The 17,991-nt window shown below is 43.0% G+C and overlaps 2 protein-coding genes across 4 annotated transcripts in view; both read left to right on the top strand.

Moving 5' to 3' along the window:
• The window catches only part of USP54 (ubiquitin specific peptidase 54), a 104,329-nt gene extending 96,556 nt beyond the window's left edge, over nucleotides 1–7,773 (top strand). The window contains exons 20-21 of the mRNA XM_006835892.1: nucleotides 5,444–5,630; nucleotides 7,214–7,773. Coding sequence (XP_006835955.1) covers nucleotides 5,444–5,630; nucleotides 7,214–7,773 — 747 coding nt within the window. The remainder of the gene's footprint in view (nucleotides 1–5,443; nucleotides 5,631–7,213) is intronic.
• Nucleotides 7,774–11,634: 3,861 nt separating this feature from the next.
• Nucleotides 11,635–17,991, top strand: part of PPP3CB (protein phosphatase 3, catalytic subunit, beta isozyme) — a 72,950-nt gene continuing 66,593 nt past the window's right edge. For all 3 annotated transcript variants that reach the window (XM_006835890.1, XM_006835891.1, XM_006835889.1), the window contains exon 1: nucleotides 11,635–11,854. In XM_006835890.1, coding sequence (XP_006835953.1) covers nucleotides 11,770–11,854 — 85 coding nt within the window. In that variant the 5' untranslated portion in view covers nucleotides 11,635–11,769. The remainder of the gene's footprint in view (nucleotides 11,855–17,991) is intronic.

The raw sequence follows: 17,991 nt of genomic DNA, 5'->3' as shown, positions 1-17,991 counted from the left end.
TATAACTCAGGATTTGATTTTTGGCCTATTTCCTTTTTAGTGTGCCTGTCCAACTCCACAATCCCCATTCAGCCCGTTTTCCTAGTGATAAACAGTTCAGGGCCGGTTGTGGCTGTTTTGCACTGCCTATTGAATTTAAGTGGAAACTGTCACTTTAAATTTCAAGGAGATCCATGCACATGCATAGTAGAACCCTCTGGGGGTGGGAGTGGGGTGTCCACTTGCTCAGGGACCCCCTATAGTCACCAAAATGGGCGTGCGCAGCCAGCAAGAGACCAATGAACAGATACAAACAAAAGTGCATCAACACCTTTATCTCCGTAGTTCTGTCAGGCATCTGTGGCTGCTCTGATCCTTCCCTCACTTGGTGTCTCCCAAGATGGTGGCTCCAGGAGCAGCTGAGTGTCTTGGATTAGAAAGCACTGAATTTCCCCTAGTTGTAAGCCTTCTGCTACAAATTCCCCTAGCTGTAAGCCTTCCAACATTCTAAATATTCCTTTATATGTGGTTCAAAGTTCTAGCACCATCCCCTGAGCCTGCTTGGTCTAGTATTCTGTGTTGTTGCTGACGGAGCTCTTCACTGCACCACTACCCAATCTGCCATCTTGTTTCTTCTCCTGATATCCATTTTTGTTTCTTCTTTCTTTTCTGTCTTTTTAATAACCTTTTGCTTTCTTCCTATATGATGTTCTTGATATCATCCCACAGCTCTTCTGGTCTTTGGTCGTTAGTGTCTAATGCATCTAATTTGTTCTGGAGACGATCTCAAAATTCAGGTGGGATATATTCAAGGCTATGTTTTGGCTCTCCTGGACTTGTTTTATTTTTCTTCAGCTTCAACCAGAACTTGCATCTAAACAGTGGATGGTCTGTTCCACAGTCTGACCCTGGTCTTGTTTCAGTTGATGATATTGAGCCTCAACACCATCTCTTTCCACAATTGTAGTCATTTTGATTTCTGTATATTACATCTGGTGAGGTCTACATGTATAGTTGTCTTTTATGTTGTTGAAAAAAGGTATTTGCAATGAATAAGCCGTTGGTCTTGCAAAATTCTGTCATGTGATATCCAGCATCATTTCTGTCAGCAAGGCTATATTTTCCAATTACTGATCTTTCCTCTTTGTTTTTCATTCCAGTCACCAGTAATTATCAATGCAACTTGATTGCATGTTTGATCAATTTCTGATTGCAGAAGTTGTTAGAATTCTTCCGTTTCATCATCACTGGGTTTAGTGGTTAGTGTATAAATTTGAATAACAGTGGTATTAACTGGGCTTCATTGTAATATTACCCTATCACAGACAGCAGTTCACTTCAAGATAGATATTGAAATGTTCTTTGTTTTTTCTAATGCTTTATTGTGAAGTATGTGATAGTTTACATGGGAGGATATCAGCTTCACATTGATCCCGTCGTATATTGTTTCCTTTCCATGTTTACTATCCCTTCTATGCATCATCCATCAACCAAAGGGTATACCTCGCAAGCCTGCCCCCCAGTTGTCTGCATACTGCCCCTCTCCCTCTCCGGGTCCAAAGTCTAAAGCTTCTCCATTTCCCCACGTCATTGTCTCTGCTTCCATCCCTGGCATCATTGCTTCTCTGGGTAGGGTTCCGTTCTCTGCTCTTCTCCTTTGATGGTCCCAGGGACCTCTGCTCCTAGATTGCAAGGTTCATCACTCCCCTCCCTCTGCCCCCAAATGTCTACCTTTACATTTCCAGCCCTTACAATCAGTCCTGATAACAATTATTCGCTATTTTATTGCAAGAGACCTATCTGCAGCTCCTTTCATCAGCCCTAACTAGGCAGAATGGATACTACTCAGTGAAGATTCTACCTTGCTCCACGCCCTGTGGATCTAGGTTCCCTCTTGAAAGTTTGTAAGCCAGTCACTTCTTGCCTCTGTAGCACCCCCATTCTGGGTAGCCAGTGTCCAAGTTGCCCATCCCTGTCCTCTCCGTGTGTGGAGGAGGCGGGAATGATCCTTGCTGTGAAGATTTGTTCATTCTTTTGAGCTGCTGCTTCCATAGGTGTATGTCTAGTTCATCAAATTGTATCAGATTATTCTTTTTTCCCTCTTCTTTCTTGTTCTGTTTGAGCTCTTATTATTCAGCCATTGAAGCCAGATCAAGTGGGTATTATCTGCAAGTGTGGGTGTACTCATGCATATGCCTTCTTTTCTTATCAGCTGGACACTTCACTCTCCACTCTAGTCCTCTGTGGCTATGTCGCTGACTGGGTCCAAGAGTCCCCTGGACTTGGCACACTGCTAGCCAATCAGGTCTCCATCCGGGTTCATAGAGTTTATTGAGCATTGTAGGGCTTAGCTTGCAGCTTCATTGCTGTTTTTCCCTCACTTGCCTTTATCGGTGATGAGAAATGTTCTTTTTGATGATGAATGTGATGCCATTTCTCTTGAACTTGACATGGCTGGCATACTAAATCATATGATTAACTTATTCAAAATGACCACTACAGTCCATTTCTGCTCACTAATGCCTAGTGATTGATAGGATATCTATCAATCTTTATACGTTGTATTTTATTTCTGACAACTTCCAATTTTCTAGATTCATACTTAGTACATTCCACATTCTGATTATTAATGAATATTTGCAGCTATTTCTCTTCCGTTTGAGTTGTGCCCCATTAGCAAATCTAGGTCTCAAAAACTTTCCTCCATTCAATTCATATGGTCAACTCTACTTTGAGGATGCAGTCTTCCTCAGTCATATTTTAAGTGCCTTCCAACCTGAGAGGTTCATCTTCTGGCACTATGTCTGACAATGGTCCACTCTTAGTCATAGGTTTTCATCTTTTGCCATTGTATCTGATCAAGTTCTGCTACTGTTTATAACGTTTTCATTGTTTAACCCTTCAGAAGTTGTCTGCCTCTCCTTATTCCTACTCTGTCTTAGTTTGGAAGGTCTGCTGTAGCTTGTCTACCATGCATGATCCTGATTGTGCTTAAAATACTGGTAGTGTTGATTCCAGCATCACAGCAATGTGTAAACTACCACCATACATCAAACTGACAGACAACTGGTGGGCACAAAATAATATTCAGTGAAAATGATGGCTCTGTCCCAGTAATCCTTCAGATCCAGTTTCCCTTTCTAGAAATACTTATTTTTTCCAACTGATCATTTCTGCCATTTCTTTTTGGAAAATGTGGTCTCTACTGTCCAGTATTTATTCTAATATACTGTCAATGTATTTAATAGAAAGTGCTATTTTTCCAGGAGCATTGGCTTCCCTTTTTTCCTGTATTATTCATTTATTACTTGATTCATTTTTTAAAAAAACGCATGCTTGTTTTTTTAACAAGCATGCATTTTTTTAAACACCTATGTGCCCGGTGTTAGGGATATAGTGATGAGTGAGTTCAATACAGTTCCTACTCTTGAATGGAGCTTATCTGCTGGAGGAAACAGATTAACAAACATGAGATGATGAGGATTTGATGTCATAGGAGCATAATAGAAGGGATTACTAAACCAGGCTTTGGGGACCAAAGAAGAAGCTGAAAGAATATGGAGGTAAAGGTACCAGTATCTATAAAAGCCCAGGAGCAAATATTAATTGAATCAAAAGAAGCTTGTTTGATATGGCAGGATTAGATCTTCTTTTGAGGGGAGAGATTGGAAACTGTTGGCAAGTGAGACTGGAAGGAATATAAACAAGGATCAGATCATGGATCATAGAGAGTCCTATAAGTGAAGGACATATTGGAGAGCCAATTATGAGGTAAAAATCAATGGGGCTTGGTGATTGCTTGCCTGTGTGTAGGAATGATGGGCAGTATCAGAATTTACAGGTTGATGATTATACCTTGAATTAAAATAGAGATTCCAGGAGCTGGAATACAAGAGATGAGGTCACTATTAGATATATTAAGCATGAGTGGAGATATCTGGTAGACCTTTAGATGGGAGACAGATGAGAATCACAGCCAATGAAAAGAGTAGAGTGAAAAGAGGAGAGGAGTTATAGTCATAAAGAATATCAGACTTAGGGTGGTTTTTCTGAAGAAGAACCCTAAAATGAGACGAAGTGGTCAGAGAGGAAGTAGGGAAGCCAGGCAAGTATGGCATGATGGGTAAGAAGGGTGATGAGTAGACTGGCTTTTGGTCATCAGGCTGCAAGGTCCAGCCCACTGGGTAGATGCCTACCATGTGTCATGCTGCGGTAGCTGCTATGAGCATGTAGTGAAGAGCCTCTTAACTTTTTACATACTGAAATTAATAAGAAATGTATTCTACTAGGGGAGAAAGACCTTAAAAGAGTAACACAAATGATAGAATTTCAGACAGTAAGTGTAATAGAGAAGAATAAAACACAGTAAGTAGGGGTTAAAAAGAGATGGTGGCAGTTATACACAGGGCTGTTGTTGACAGGCAGCAAGGGAAATAATCTCCATGAAGTAACATTTGATCAGAGAGCTTAGGATATGAAGGTGTAAACCATAAAAACATTCCAGATAATGGAAACAGTTAAGTGTAAAGACCCTGAGGTGGGAATGAGCTTGGTGTGTTTGAAGAACATTAAGAAGATTAAAGTGGAGTTGTAAAGACACAAGAATGTTAGGGGGCAAAAAGAAAAGTTATCAGGGCCAGATTACATAGGACCTTACAGGTTGGTAAGGAGGTAGCTGACTGCAGCTAGGAAGGTAGGATTAGCGATTATTGCAGTGGTCCAGATGCATTCAAATATAAAATTCATAGATAGAAATGATAGTACTTACAAATGCAGCTATTGGAATTGTAGAAGGAAAGTGGGAAATGAAAAACAATGCCAAGTTTTCTTCGGGGTAATTTAGGAAAATGTGGTACTTGGGAAGGATAGTGATTCAATTTTGGTCATGTTAGTGTTTCAGATGTTAAAAGGGTGGGAATATTTCTCGGACTTGACCACAAAGGAGACTGACTAATGACATAAGCAGGCAAAAGCATCATGAGTATCACATTTGACAGCAAATGAGGAGGTTGTGGAACGCAGTGACGGGAAGGAAGGTGGAGTGGAGCCCTTGGTTCTGCATTCACTAGATGTATTCTTGTTCTTCTGAATCTATGGTTTTTTTGTTTTTTTTTTTAAATTTAATTTCTATCTTGATCTCTAATTCTCCTGTTAGCATTAAGGAGTTTGCTAAACATCTGAATGGTAGGTTGGGAAGATGAGGGCTGTGAGAAAGAGTCTTGCTAAGGGTAAAAGATCTGAAGTTTGGATTCTCAAGCAGTTCAAGGTGATTCGGATGTTACCTAAAGGTACTGACAAGGGAAAGTGGCTGAGTAAATAGTATCCTTGTCCAAAACAATGGCAGGTTTGTGCTCTTTTTTCCTCCATTTTCCCCTTGCCTCACTGTGTTTACCTGACCACATCCTGCTGTGTGTTAATCCTCATCTCTGTTTTTTTTTGTTTTTTTGTCTTGTCTCATTATAAGGAGTCATCAAACATGAGGAAAAAACCTTTGGAAACCGGGCACCGTTGTTCCAGCTCCTCTTCTCTCTCTGTCATCCATGACCCTCCTGTGTTTCTCCTTGGTCCCCAACTCTACCCTCCCCAACCACAGTTCCTGTCCCCAGATGTCCTGGTGCCCAGCATGGCAGGGGAGCCCCATAGACCCCCAGGTAATTCCTCCCATATCTAATGTTATATGCTAGAACATGATACCTTTTAGGAGATGAGATGGCCTCCAAGGTGGCATGGTATAGGATCTAAGTTACAGTTAAGATCAAGCATTGATTTAGATGATTTGTGAGTAGATCATTTACTGAGCAACATGATTCTTGAACCAAGGCCCTAAAACCAGTGCCCCCAGAATCTGAATAACCCATGAAAATGAATTGCTTCAGTCATAATAAGATAAGCTCTTTCAGTGATCAAGGGGAGTTAAAATCCGCTCTTTAGGATCCCTCCCCACACACAAAAACCCCAGAAAGTTATCACCTAGTTTTCTCTCCTTCTGTTCTTTATGTCGCATTGAAGGGTGGTCTAGGAGGACACGGAGTAAATGGGAAACTTGGAATGAGTCTGTACATGGAGTACCCATACAGACTCAGACAATTCTGTGGTAGGTGGGCTGTATCATGCTATCTTTCTTTGATCCTCCACAGCAAAATGTCCTTTTCCTCCTTATTAAAATTGTACATGGGAAATAATCTATAGTTTAAAGTAGTGTTGCTCAATATGGGTAAGGGGATGTGCTATTGGCATCTAGTGGGTAGAGGCCAGGATGCTGTAAAACATTCTGTAATGCACAGGGTAGCCCTGTTCCTTCCCCAACAAAAAATCACCAGCCCCAAAACACTACTGAGGTTAAGAAACCTTGACTTAAAGATCTAAACATCTGGGGCTGGGGTGTGCTAGAACACAAGATAGACTAATACTGTTGGTGTTTATGTTCAAATTTCAGGAAGCTTTGGGTAAGGCGGCTTTCTGGAGGTGGATTCCTTGTTAATCAATGGAGCAGCCAGGCAGTCAGCTTCCTTTAACAGTTGTTGAGGGTACCACCAGTCAGTCAGGCAGCACTGATTATAGGCTGTTCTGTAATGAAGGCTACAGTGAAAACAGGAGAGGAAGAAGTCTTGCTGTTCTCCAAGAGCTCAGAGCTTAAAGAATCAGAATACAGTCATACATACAAGAGCATAATGCAGATGTAGCTGGGTCATGAAATAAAGAAGCATTTTTTTTTAGACGTGATTAAAGAAATTAGTGATTTTGTTTGTTGTAAAGAAAGGAGAATGTGTCTTTGGGAGGAGTGGTGTGAACAAATGTAGAGATCTCTGAGAATGAGCAAGAATGTAAGCAGAGATTGCTTAACTGGACTGAAGGTACCCTGTTAAGAAAGATTGAGTAATGCTTTGGAGTGGTGGCTCTAGATGCAGTTATTAGAATTGTAGTATACATTTGCTATCTGTATTCAGGAGCCACATACACATAGAGTGTGTGTGTATGTGTGTGTATAGGAAGGAGTATAGTGGACTGAAGTAGTAGGACAATCATACAGCATACTTTGATTTGCCCATGTTGATTTTGATAGATATTAAGAATTTTAACAAGTGAAACCAAAAGGAAACTTAACTTCCTTCTTTCCCTTGTGATTATGATCTTGGAGAGGTGGGGCACTGGGAGCAACAGTTCAGAATGATCCTCTGGAAAGAAGAGTGGTTTCTGAAGGTGCTCAGCCTTTGGGTTTCTTTTTTCTCCCCAGGAACTTCGAGGAATGCCCAGCAGTTTCTGGCTGTGTGTGACAGGGGTGAAACTTCCCAAGGGATCAAATACACAGAAAGGACTTTGAGCTACCGGAGTCTCCCACATCGCTCCAGGACAGATTCCTCCTGGGGACCCTGGTCAGAGACTAACCCGCATCTTGGGGCCAGATTTCTGACAACTCCAGGGTGCCAGCCTTCACTAACTCACACTGCCATACTACCAGAAAGATGCCAGGGACTTCCGGTTCCTCATGCACAATCCTGGGGGGATCTTTTCCACATGCCCTCCCACCCTCCCATTGTTCACCATGTGTCCTCACAGTCCTGCAGTCTTCATGTACCCCAGAGGTCAGCCTGGAATTCGGGTCCTGTTCCAGGGTCCCGAGCTCCTGGTCCTCGAAGAGTAGATATGCCTCCAGATGATGACTGGAGGCAAGGCAGTTATGCCTCCCAACCTGGACACAGGAGGACAGGGGGCGAAGGACTTCTGTTCGTTCTAGCAGATGCCCCCAGAAGAGAGCAGATGAGGGCCAGAGCCCTGCAGCACAGTAGGTGGTAAGGGTCACCCCTTCACTCTCCTAGAGCCACACCATTCTCTTAGGATAAAACTATGTGGGAAAAGTTGGTACCCTGCATCCCTGCCATAGTTATGCCAATCTCATCTCAGCATAGAGTTGGCACTTTCTCCTGGGGACGCCAAGGATTTCTAAGGAGACCTGGCTCTTTGGGAAGAAACATTTGAAATTCCAATTTCCATTAGCAAAAGGAAGACAACTACTGCTTAGGGCTTTAGTTGAGCTACTTTTAAAGATGAATCCGTATTGTTACTCGCGACACTAGCCATTCCTTATCTTAAGGTGCCACCGTTTTATTCCTGGATACTCGATGCCCCTATCTCCACCAAAACGCTCATGCTCTGTTCATTACTATAGTCCTGACTTCTAGTCCTTTTCTACTATGCCTGTTACCTGACCCTCTGTATTTCATAGCCCCGTCCTTGGAGGAACATGTAGCCCCTTTGTTATGGTTCTGACTACATCACTTAGAGCAGCCCACCTGGCCAGGTATTATGGCCTGTCAGCCTTCCCTGTGCCCCCAAACCTTAGCCTAGAATGGGGAGCTGCTAGCCTAACACTCGCCCTTCTGAACAGATGGAGTCAGGTACACTAACATGCCCTCCTGTCCTCAGCAGCAGAGCCATTACTGCCACTTGCTTAGTCACCGTTGTAAACCCTCAAAGTCAGCTGTACTATTTTAGGGCCAAACATGCTGTTTTTTGTAAAGTATTTTTCATTAATAAATCTATAAGATAGTTCTATTTAATCCCTTGTTTTTCTTCCCTTTTGTGTGTTCTTACTCTGTTGTATGGGGGCGGAGGGGGGGAGTCCTAGGCAAGCAAGAAATACCAATTGCCAAGGCCTGAAGCTCCCAGAGAGAGAGTTCTGGTATAAATGGTGAGGAGCCAAGGGGGACTTGAAGGAGATAAGGTGTTATTGCTGCTGGTATGTTTCCTAACTCTTTTCTGCTAGAGGTACTCCCACATCACATCTCTCCCTTTTCCCCTTCTTAGAGATGTTTTCCGTGAATTTGGACTCCTGTAACAAACTCATTCCTTGTCTAGATAGCAGTGGTGCCCCCCTCTGCCTTACTTATGATAAGGTTTGTGATGTGCCTCCTATCCCTTCCTTACTGTTTTCTCATGGCTTCCCCTCCTTACTCCTTCCCTTGTAGAGTTTTGAAACATGGATGCCAAAAGATTCCATTTCACCCCCTACCTCACTCCAAGAGTCCCTTTCCTCTAAAAGATACTTTGTAGACTTTCCACTGGGCATTTCCCTGCTTTTAATGCAGGTACCAGGATCGTGGAGATTACACAAGAAGCTATAGAAAGGTGCTCTTTGAGACCTTCGGACCAGTGCTTACTTATTATTACATCCATCATGAACAGATACTGACGGATGGGCAGATATTTCGTTCCCCATCCTACTTGGATCCTATCCCATCAAGATATATAAATCTTAGTAGATACTCAGGCTTCAAATCAGTTCAACTCCCTGCTGAGAATTTGCATTTCTGTGCCAGACATACTGAATCAGAATGTACATTTTAACAAGATTGCCCCATATGATTCTTTTTTGTGTGTGTTTGTGAATTGAGTGATAGTTTACATGGGAGAACATTGGTTTTACGCTCATTGTTTCATTGCAATGATTATAATCTCCTTGGTGTATCATCGTTCAACAGTATTTGCTTTTATTCCCTCTGTGGGTTTTTTTTGTTTTGTTTTGGGGGTTGTGGAGTGGGATGTACACCAAAACACTCAAGAATATATAGTAATTTAAACAACAAAAGGGTGTACATTCTTCAAGCCTGCCTCCTGGCCGCCAGCAAACAGTCTTTCAATTTCTGTGGACCTAGAATCCTCAGCTGTTCTACGTCCTCATCTCTGCCTCCATCTCTGGTATCGCTGCTTCTCTGGATACGGTTCCACATTCTGCTGATGCTCTTCCCCCTTGATGGACCTAGGGTCCTCTGTTCCTGGAACATACTTTTAACTATTGCCCCCTTTATATTACAAAATTTCTACTTTTACAGTTGTGATGATCGTAATTAGTCATGTTAACAATTACTCACGATTGAATCATAAAAATCTTACCCCCACCTCCTTTCACCAGACCTGTCTAGACAAGATGAAAACCATTCAATGGAGATTCTACCTTCCGCTGCACACTCTAAAACTAAACTCCTTCTTGAAAACTTGTAAGCCAGTCACTTCGTGCCTTAATAGTGCCCCTCTCCCCCATTTTAGGTAGCCAATGTCTAAAATTGACCATCCCTATATGGAAGTTTGGGTGTTCTTGTGCATCTCCCCTCACTTTGTATCAGCTGGACATTCCACTCTCAGCTATAGCCCTCTGTGGCTATGTCCTTGTCCATGGGCTCAGGAGTCCCCAGGTCTCACCACACTTTGGACCAACCAGTCCTTCCTTTTCTCTCTAATATCTCCAGGTCGATGGGAGTCTATGGAATGTGGTCAGACTCAGCTCATATCTTCACTGTTGCTTTTCCCCCACTTCCACTCACCAATAGACGCAGTCACCAGCAAGCTTACATGGCTGCTATATGATCCCTTGGAGGTGGCATTGTTCTGAAGGGATTTGATTGCTTGCCTTGATGGCTCCCCAGCAAACAACATGCTTGTTGTTGTAGTAGCCATTCAGACTGCCCTTTTTATTTTATTTTATTTTTCCTGCTGGTCTTTCTTTCAAGAACTATCTAGCTGTTCCAGGCTGGTCTGCTTGTCATTTCAAGTGGGAATGCCTGACCTCAGAAGGTTCTGGATGGGGGCTCAGGATTACACCTAAGGTCCTATACACTACAAAGGCTCTGCAAGAATTTCATTAGGCAAGTTCTAGAATCCCTTTTAGGTATTTCAATCCCCCATGTGATTCTTACAGCTCTCATTAAAATGCAGATTCTGATTCTATATATAGGGGGTGGAACTGCAAATTCTAAGTAGACCGTTGACCAGGACAGAAACAGTTTGAAGTCCTGGATTTAGTAGATCGCCTAGTGTCATACATACTTTCTCCTGTTGATAAGTATTGATCTTTCCCATGAATGTTGGTCACCCTGACCCAGTCACCTGGGCCCAGATTCTGTAAGTGCACAGAAATACTTTACAAATTTGGGTCCTGTTCCAGGGTCCAGAGCTCCTGGTCCTTGACTAGTAGCTATGCCCCCAGATGAAGACTGGAGGCAAAGCTGTTATGCCCCACTAATCTGGACACAGGGTGGGGGAAAAAGGCTTCTGGTTTGTTCTAACAGATGCTCTCAGAACAGAGAGAGGAATTCCTAAATTCCTCTGCCTTCCAATTTCTAATTTCTGAATGAATCAAGAGGGAAGCTGTGTCTTTTCCAGGTGAATTCTGCAGATTCTTTGAACATTTTTTGGTATTATCCCTTCCCTTTTTCTTACCTGTTATGATTAGACAGCTTAGACAGCTCCGGCTGCATTCTTATTCTGTGACTTGAGGTTCTAGACAATTGCACTCTATTAAACACAAGGGCCAGAATCATAGCTCAAACTCCATTTTGAATGGTCACTAGCACCCACAATGTCGTCTCTATTCTCACTCCAGTACCCAGAGCTGAATTATTTTCCATTATCACTAGAAGATTCTGAGGTTTGATCACGTTTCCCTTTCTTACTGAGAACTCCTTGAGAGCCTGTATCCTGCTTCCTGTCACTCAATGACCAAAGTGAGTAGGTACAGACTCTCCCTTTTCCCGACTCTTGTGTCTGCACGCAGAGAATTTTAACCCGATCCCTTGGTTTCGTCCTGTTTCTCACCGAGTCTCAATAATTTTGCGCAAGTCCCTAGAGCCTGCCCCGCCCCCGCCCCCGCACTCGCGGTGCATGCCGGTCTCAGCCCCTCAGTAGGGAAAGAGGGTCCGCCATGTTCCCTGGCGGCGCTGCCGCTTGGCTTTGGTAGCCGCCGCCCCCGCCCCCTACCCCGCCCGGCCCAGCGCCTAGCCGAGCCCCGGGCCCAGCATGGCCGCCCCGGAGCCGGCCCGGGCTGCACCGCCCCCGCCCCCGCTCCCGCCGCCCCCTCCCGGGGCTGACCGCGTCGTCAAAGGTGAGAGGTGGACGAAGCCCTGGGGGCCTGGCCTGAGGAGCTGTGTGTGAGGGCGGGCGGGCGGGCGGGAGACCGTCCCTTCGGGAGCGGGTCCGCGAGGGCGGGCGAGTGACTGGCTGCCTCCCTTGGGGAGTGGCCCTTGGGCGGGCCCCTGCTGGGCTGAGTCGGTGGCAGAGGCTCTGCAGTCTCCGGCTTGCCTTCAGGCCGGGGCAGGGGCTTAGCTCTCGGGTTGTCCTAGCCGAAGAGGTGCGGCTGCTAGCCACAGCCAGCCCTTTTCCTTTCCCATTCGGCTGTCAACGCAGGCCAGGGGCCGCGATTAGCTTCCTGCTTCGCGACAGCTGCACGCCAGGCTTGCCGGGGCGGACCCAGGGGTGCCTAGACCTTCAGCCACGCGGGCCCGGGCGATGAGCAGTCCGAAATCACCGCGGCTTTGGCCCACGCCTGCTCCCCAGTGACAGCCGTCCACATTGTCGGCGCTTGGTTGGCACTCGGCGCCCTGGGGCCTCCCGTGCGGACATTGGGGGAACCCTATGGGATTGGACTAGGTGAAGGGCCCCAGGCAGGATTGGGGAGCCCTGGCATTCAGTACAAAGTAGAAGAAAGGCAGCATAAAGGGGGGCCGAGGGGGCGGGAAGCCTCGCGAATAGGAAGAAGTGTTTACTTAGAAAACCATCAATGTTTGGTCTAAGGCCAGAAGGGGTTACCTCTCCTCTCCTTGCACACAGGATTTTGCCCCTAGATCAAAAGTGAGTTTCGATTGAGGCCGAATTTACGGATATTTATCCACAGCAGGTCAGCAGCTTAATTTAAAGTAGAGAAATTGAAGGTCTCTGGGAAAGTGCACCAACTTCAGAACTGCTGTGGAGATGAAAAAACAATATGAAATAATTTTTCTTTATCATACAGTTTTGTCAATAAACGAATTTTTAAAAATTCTTTTAGAATAAAGTTTTCTTTACTGTGGTATTACATTTATTTGGAAACTATAGGGCGTTCCTTTTATTTGTGGCTATTTTAGTTTTTAAATATACTGGCACATTGTTTAAACACTGTTAGCCCAGCTTTTGAAATCTGATCAGTTATGTTTTCCATTAAAATATTTAAAAACAAGAAAAACTCTTCCCTGTGTGTTTTTAATTTTCAGTTTTCAATTTGAGCCTTCTTTGGTTCTTAAAAGAGTAATACTGATTTGTACCCAGGCTTAAATGAATTATTTTAAAGTTAGTAATATATCCACTTGGCCCAGGCATTGGAATGAGCTGAATAAAGAGCTTATAGAATCTTTGTCCCGAGAAATCTTTTTTAAAAAGATTAAAACAAAACTTAGTAGTTCATCGAATCATGAAACCCCGCAGTTTTGTGGGGGTGGGAAGACTGGAACATGAGCTGCTGCTTCATTGTCTAACTGTATTTTTGTGTCCTGTGTCATTTCCTTGGGCACTGCTAGATGGACCAACCAATCACATTCCTGAGCAATGAGTTTATGTTGCCCTTAAGCTTGTGAATCTTCTTATTCTAACAATACTGTATTAATGCAGTAAAAATAAGATTCCAAGCATAGGTGGGTTTCTTAAGGGTGAGTTGTGAATCCAAGACACAGTCATTTTTGCAATTATTGGTGTGGAAAGGAGCTTGTTGGTATAAAAATTGTAGTTAAATAATGCTCAAGGTTATATCTCATATCCTTAGTTGTATGATCATGAAGACAACTTGGATGTCTTTATGGAGTTTGCTAACCAGTTGGAATGCCTGATAAGGATCACATGGTTAAAATGATGTGCAGCAGACTAGTATGCAATCCTCCTGAGGTCTCATCTCTAGTTTCCACTGCGTGGGGGTGGTAAGTGCCGTGGAGTTAATTTCAACTCATAGTAACCCTGTATGGGGTAAAGCCTCATCTTTCCTCCACCCCCTGAAAAACAGCTGATGGTTTCTAATCTCTGACCCTGCGGGGTGTAACCCACTACACCACCAGTTTCCACTGTGGTTATGGTACGCCATGGTAGTGGGCCTTTAGTATAGGGTTTCTATGGGAGTAGAAAGCCTCACCTTGGTCCCTCAGAGTGGCTGGTAGATTCAAACTGCTGACCTCGTGGTTAACACCCCAGCTCATAATCCACTATGCTACTAGGGTTCCTGGTGTGGCACTGTAGGATAAGCACTGGGGTTCAAACTCACCATCAGCTCCTCAGAAAGCCTATACTGGGTCGCTATGAGTTGGAACGGACGTGGCAGCACTTAACAACATCAGGGCTCCTTAATTTCCAATGTTGTTGTTAAGGACTGTGGAGTAGGTTCCTACCCACAGTGACCCTGCACAGGGTTTCTGAGGCTGTAAATCTCTACGGGAGCAGAACGCCTTTTCTTTCTCCCGCGGAACTGCTGGCAGTTTCAAACTGCTGACCTTGAAGTTGGCAGCCCAAGTTGTAACCTGTATTTCCACTGTAGCTACTGAGAAATTCACCTTTCATACAGATACAGAAATCCACTTTTAGATGTCATATTCAGGTTCGTTTTTCCTTCCACATTCAGTAATTTTACCATAATGATTTTTATTATCACAGAGAATGGTGATGGCCTGAAGTATGACGGGCTTCAAAAAGTTAATAGAAAGTGGAATGAAAAAGTAGTGGAATTTTTCCCTGAACTTTTTGAAGCCCTCTCATGTAAGACCTCAGTGGTAGGGCAGATTTTCAACTTAAGTCCAGTGTGTGGTGCTGGTTTCTCATCTGTACGTTTTGTAGTAGTAATATTAGGAATACCATGGTTGGCATTGAAGACAGTAGCCTTTTGTACCCTGTACTTTTTCCTTATTACCTATTGTCTAAATTTTATGCTTTATGCTATTACCCTTCAAGTCAGAAGCTTTTACGGTCATGTAGGTTTTGAAGGGGATATAGATCTTTCTGTGTTTAATGTTATGATGCCTGAAGTTAACTATGTGGAGGATTTTGTAAGGTTATAATACTATAGTGTGATTCACAGACAAATATGATAAGCTTGTTACTGAAATCAGTCATAATTCTATGTCACTGATTTATGGGTGATCAGGTGTGCTGAGTCTACTCTAGCTGATAGTTCAGGTCCGATTTTGCCATTCTTTGAAAGTTAATGTAGTTCCAATGATTTAGATGAGATAGTATACCCTCTTAACTGTTTTTCAGTTACCATTTTTTCTATAACTAAAATAAGAAATTCAAAATAAGGAAATGGGAACAAAAGGAAAGCAGCTGTTTATACATGTGTGCATAACTGCCACATCAGCAAAATCAGTGTGGATAATTTTAGCAGAAAACCCCGAATTTAAGAAGATACCCTGGTGGTGCGGCAGATAAAGCACTTGACTGCAAACCTAAAGGTTGGCGTTTCAAACCGACTAGAAGCTCCACAGAAGAAAGATGTGCAGTCTGCTTTCATAAAGATTACAACCTTACTTACTGTGCCTGACCCAGGCCATGGTATTCTCAATCACCTCATAGGTATGGGAAAGCTGGACAGTGAATACGGAAGACTATGGAAGAATTGATGCTTTTGAGTTACGGTGTTGGAGAAGAATATTGAAAGTGCCATGAGCTGCCAAAAGAACCAATAGATCTGTATTGGAAGAAGTGCAGCCGGAGTGCTCCTTGGAGGCCAGGATGGCCAAACTTCGTCTCTCATACTTTGGACATATTGTCAGGAGGGATCAGTTGATGGAGAAGGATATCATGTTTGGTAGGGTGGAGGGTCAGAGAAAGAGAAAGACTCCCAGGGAGATGGATTGCCAAAGTGGCAGCATCAGTGGGCTCAAGTGTGGCAACAATTGTGAGGTTAGCCCAGGAGCAGGCAGTGTTTTGTTCTATTGTGCGTAGGGTCGCTATGAGTCGGTACCAACATGATGGCACCTGACAACAACTGTGCCCTATCAGGTCAGTATGAGTTGTAATTGGCTTGATGACAATGGGTTTGAATAGTCTCTGTACTTATTTTTTTCTTTTTCCACCAGCTATAAAAAATTTAAGTATAATTTTTGTACCAGTAAGCTCCTTTCCATACAAGTAAATTAGATGGAAGTATGACTGTGTCTTGGATTCACAACTCACCCTTAAGAAATGTGCTTTCTGGTGTGTAGACCAGGTCCCAGATTTATAAACTGGATTGCTTCTCTGAGATGAGCAAGTCTGAGTCATTGATATAAAAATTTACCATTGTCTGTATTATGTTGTGTTTGTTCATTTAAGCACCAATAATGTGATTAATTCCCCTCAAGTCCCCCTAGCTTAGTTTCTTAAATTATCAGCCTTTCAGAATGGGCATTCTCGAATATTTTAGTTTTTAAAAGTAATTAAAATATTTTACGTATTTTTTGATGGATAACCATATTGATTCGTAGAGGTTCTGTTGTTGACCTGTCTGCTTTTCAATCTGAGGTCATTTGACCTAAGTGTTCTCCAGTACCTTTACCTTAAAGTTGTTATAATTACTGTTTTCATACGGCTCACTTAGGCCTTGAGGTGTCACAGCTACTTCAGTGTTCTTTGTTGGTTCTACTTCACTGTATTTTAAAGCAGTTTTAATTTTTGATTGCTAAGTCTATTTTGTGGACTTAACTACCTAAAAAAAAAAACTAGCTCTTGAAAATAATTTTTCTTTCTGCCCTCATTAAAATGTTAACCATATTGAAATAAATTTTTAGTACCATGTGTCCTAGAGAAAGTAAAGGAACAGAATATAGTGTGGATTTGAGAGAGCAGAGGGGAGAGAACATGGATGTAACAAGTTATCTTAGAAGGAAAATGCCAAGGTAGAATTACATCTGCTCAGTAATGAGGCAAGAGTTTCAGGTTCCAGAGCTGTTGAATGAATTGGCAAGAGATGTAAGGAAAACTTGATGAAAAGAACCTTGGTTTATTAAATGTGGTGTGTTTACGTGCCAACCATGTGACTTCACCATAAAAATGTTTGTTTATACACAGAAATGAAGTAAGCTGAAGCTCATTGGGCATCCTTGTGTGATATATAGAATTTATTTTGGAACATCAAAGTAATCAAATAGCAAATGTTTATTAAATACCTCCTGTGTGCCAAAAACTGTAAGGAGACAGTGGAAATATAAAAGAAAAGATGCAGTCAGCCCTTGGGGAAAAAAGCACTCATAGAAAAGTTAGTAATATGTTTTAAGGACCGGAGTGATTAATAATTGCCAGATAAGTAGCAGAGCCAGTGAAATGTCTGGATTTAAAGGAGGTAGTGATGAATCTGGGCTGAATGGTCTAGGAAGAGTTTGTATAGGAGGAAAGAGATTTTGAATGAGGGGTAGGATTGAAATAGAAGATTGGGACCATTTATTTGAGTGCCTGTCCTGTATTAAGGAGTCCTGGTGGTGCTATGGATTAAGTGTTGGAAAGTGAACCTCAAGGTCAGCAGTTCAAACCCACCAGTCCTTCTGCATGAGAAAAAGATACTTTCTGCTTCTATCAAGATTTGTAGTCTTGAAAACCCTAAGAGCAGTTCTACTTTTTCCGATAGCAGGGATGGGGAACCTTTTTTCTGCCAAAATTTATAATATCATTTGTGGACCATACAAAATTAACTTAAAAATTGTTAAGTGCTATCAAGTCAATTCCAATCCATAGCATTCCTGTATAGGGTTTCCAAGAAGCGCTGGTGAGCCTGAACCGCTGACATTGCAGTTCAAATTGCTTTGCAATCTGACACATTAACCCACAATGCCACACCAGGACTGCAATTTAAAAAGTAGTCTATATTTGGTCAGTTAACTCACCCCTGGCGCTGTGGGTTAATGCGCTGGATTTCAAAGTCTTTAAACCACAAGGTTGGTAGTTCAAGCGCACCAGCTGCTTCTCGGAAACCGTCTACAGGGTTGCTGTGGGTCGGAACCGACTTGACAGCACTTAACAACAACAACAAGAATGTGATGGCTGGAACTTCAGTTGCCTTAGCAGGCAAAAAGTGATTTTGCAGGCCTTGACCTGTGGGTCAAGACGTTCCCCATCCCTGTTGTTGAGTATTAATTGACTCAATGGCAGTGGGTTTTTGGTTCTTAGGAATTGGGCTGTTAACCTGAAGGTCGGCAGTTCGAAATTACCAGCGGTTCCGCGGGAGAAAGATGAGGCATTCTGCTCCTGTAAAGATTT

Source organism: Chrysochloris asiatica, unplaced genomic scaffold, assembly GCF_000296735.1.
Source record: "Chrysochloris asiatica unplaced genomic scaffold, ChrAsi1.0 scaffold00020, whole genome shotgun sequence".
Classification (NCBI taxonomy): Eukaryota; Metazoa; Chordata; class Mammalia; order Afrosoricida; family Chrysochloridae; genus Chrysochloris; species Chrysochloris asiatica.
This window is presented reverse-complemented; position numbering and strand designations above follow the sequence as displayed.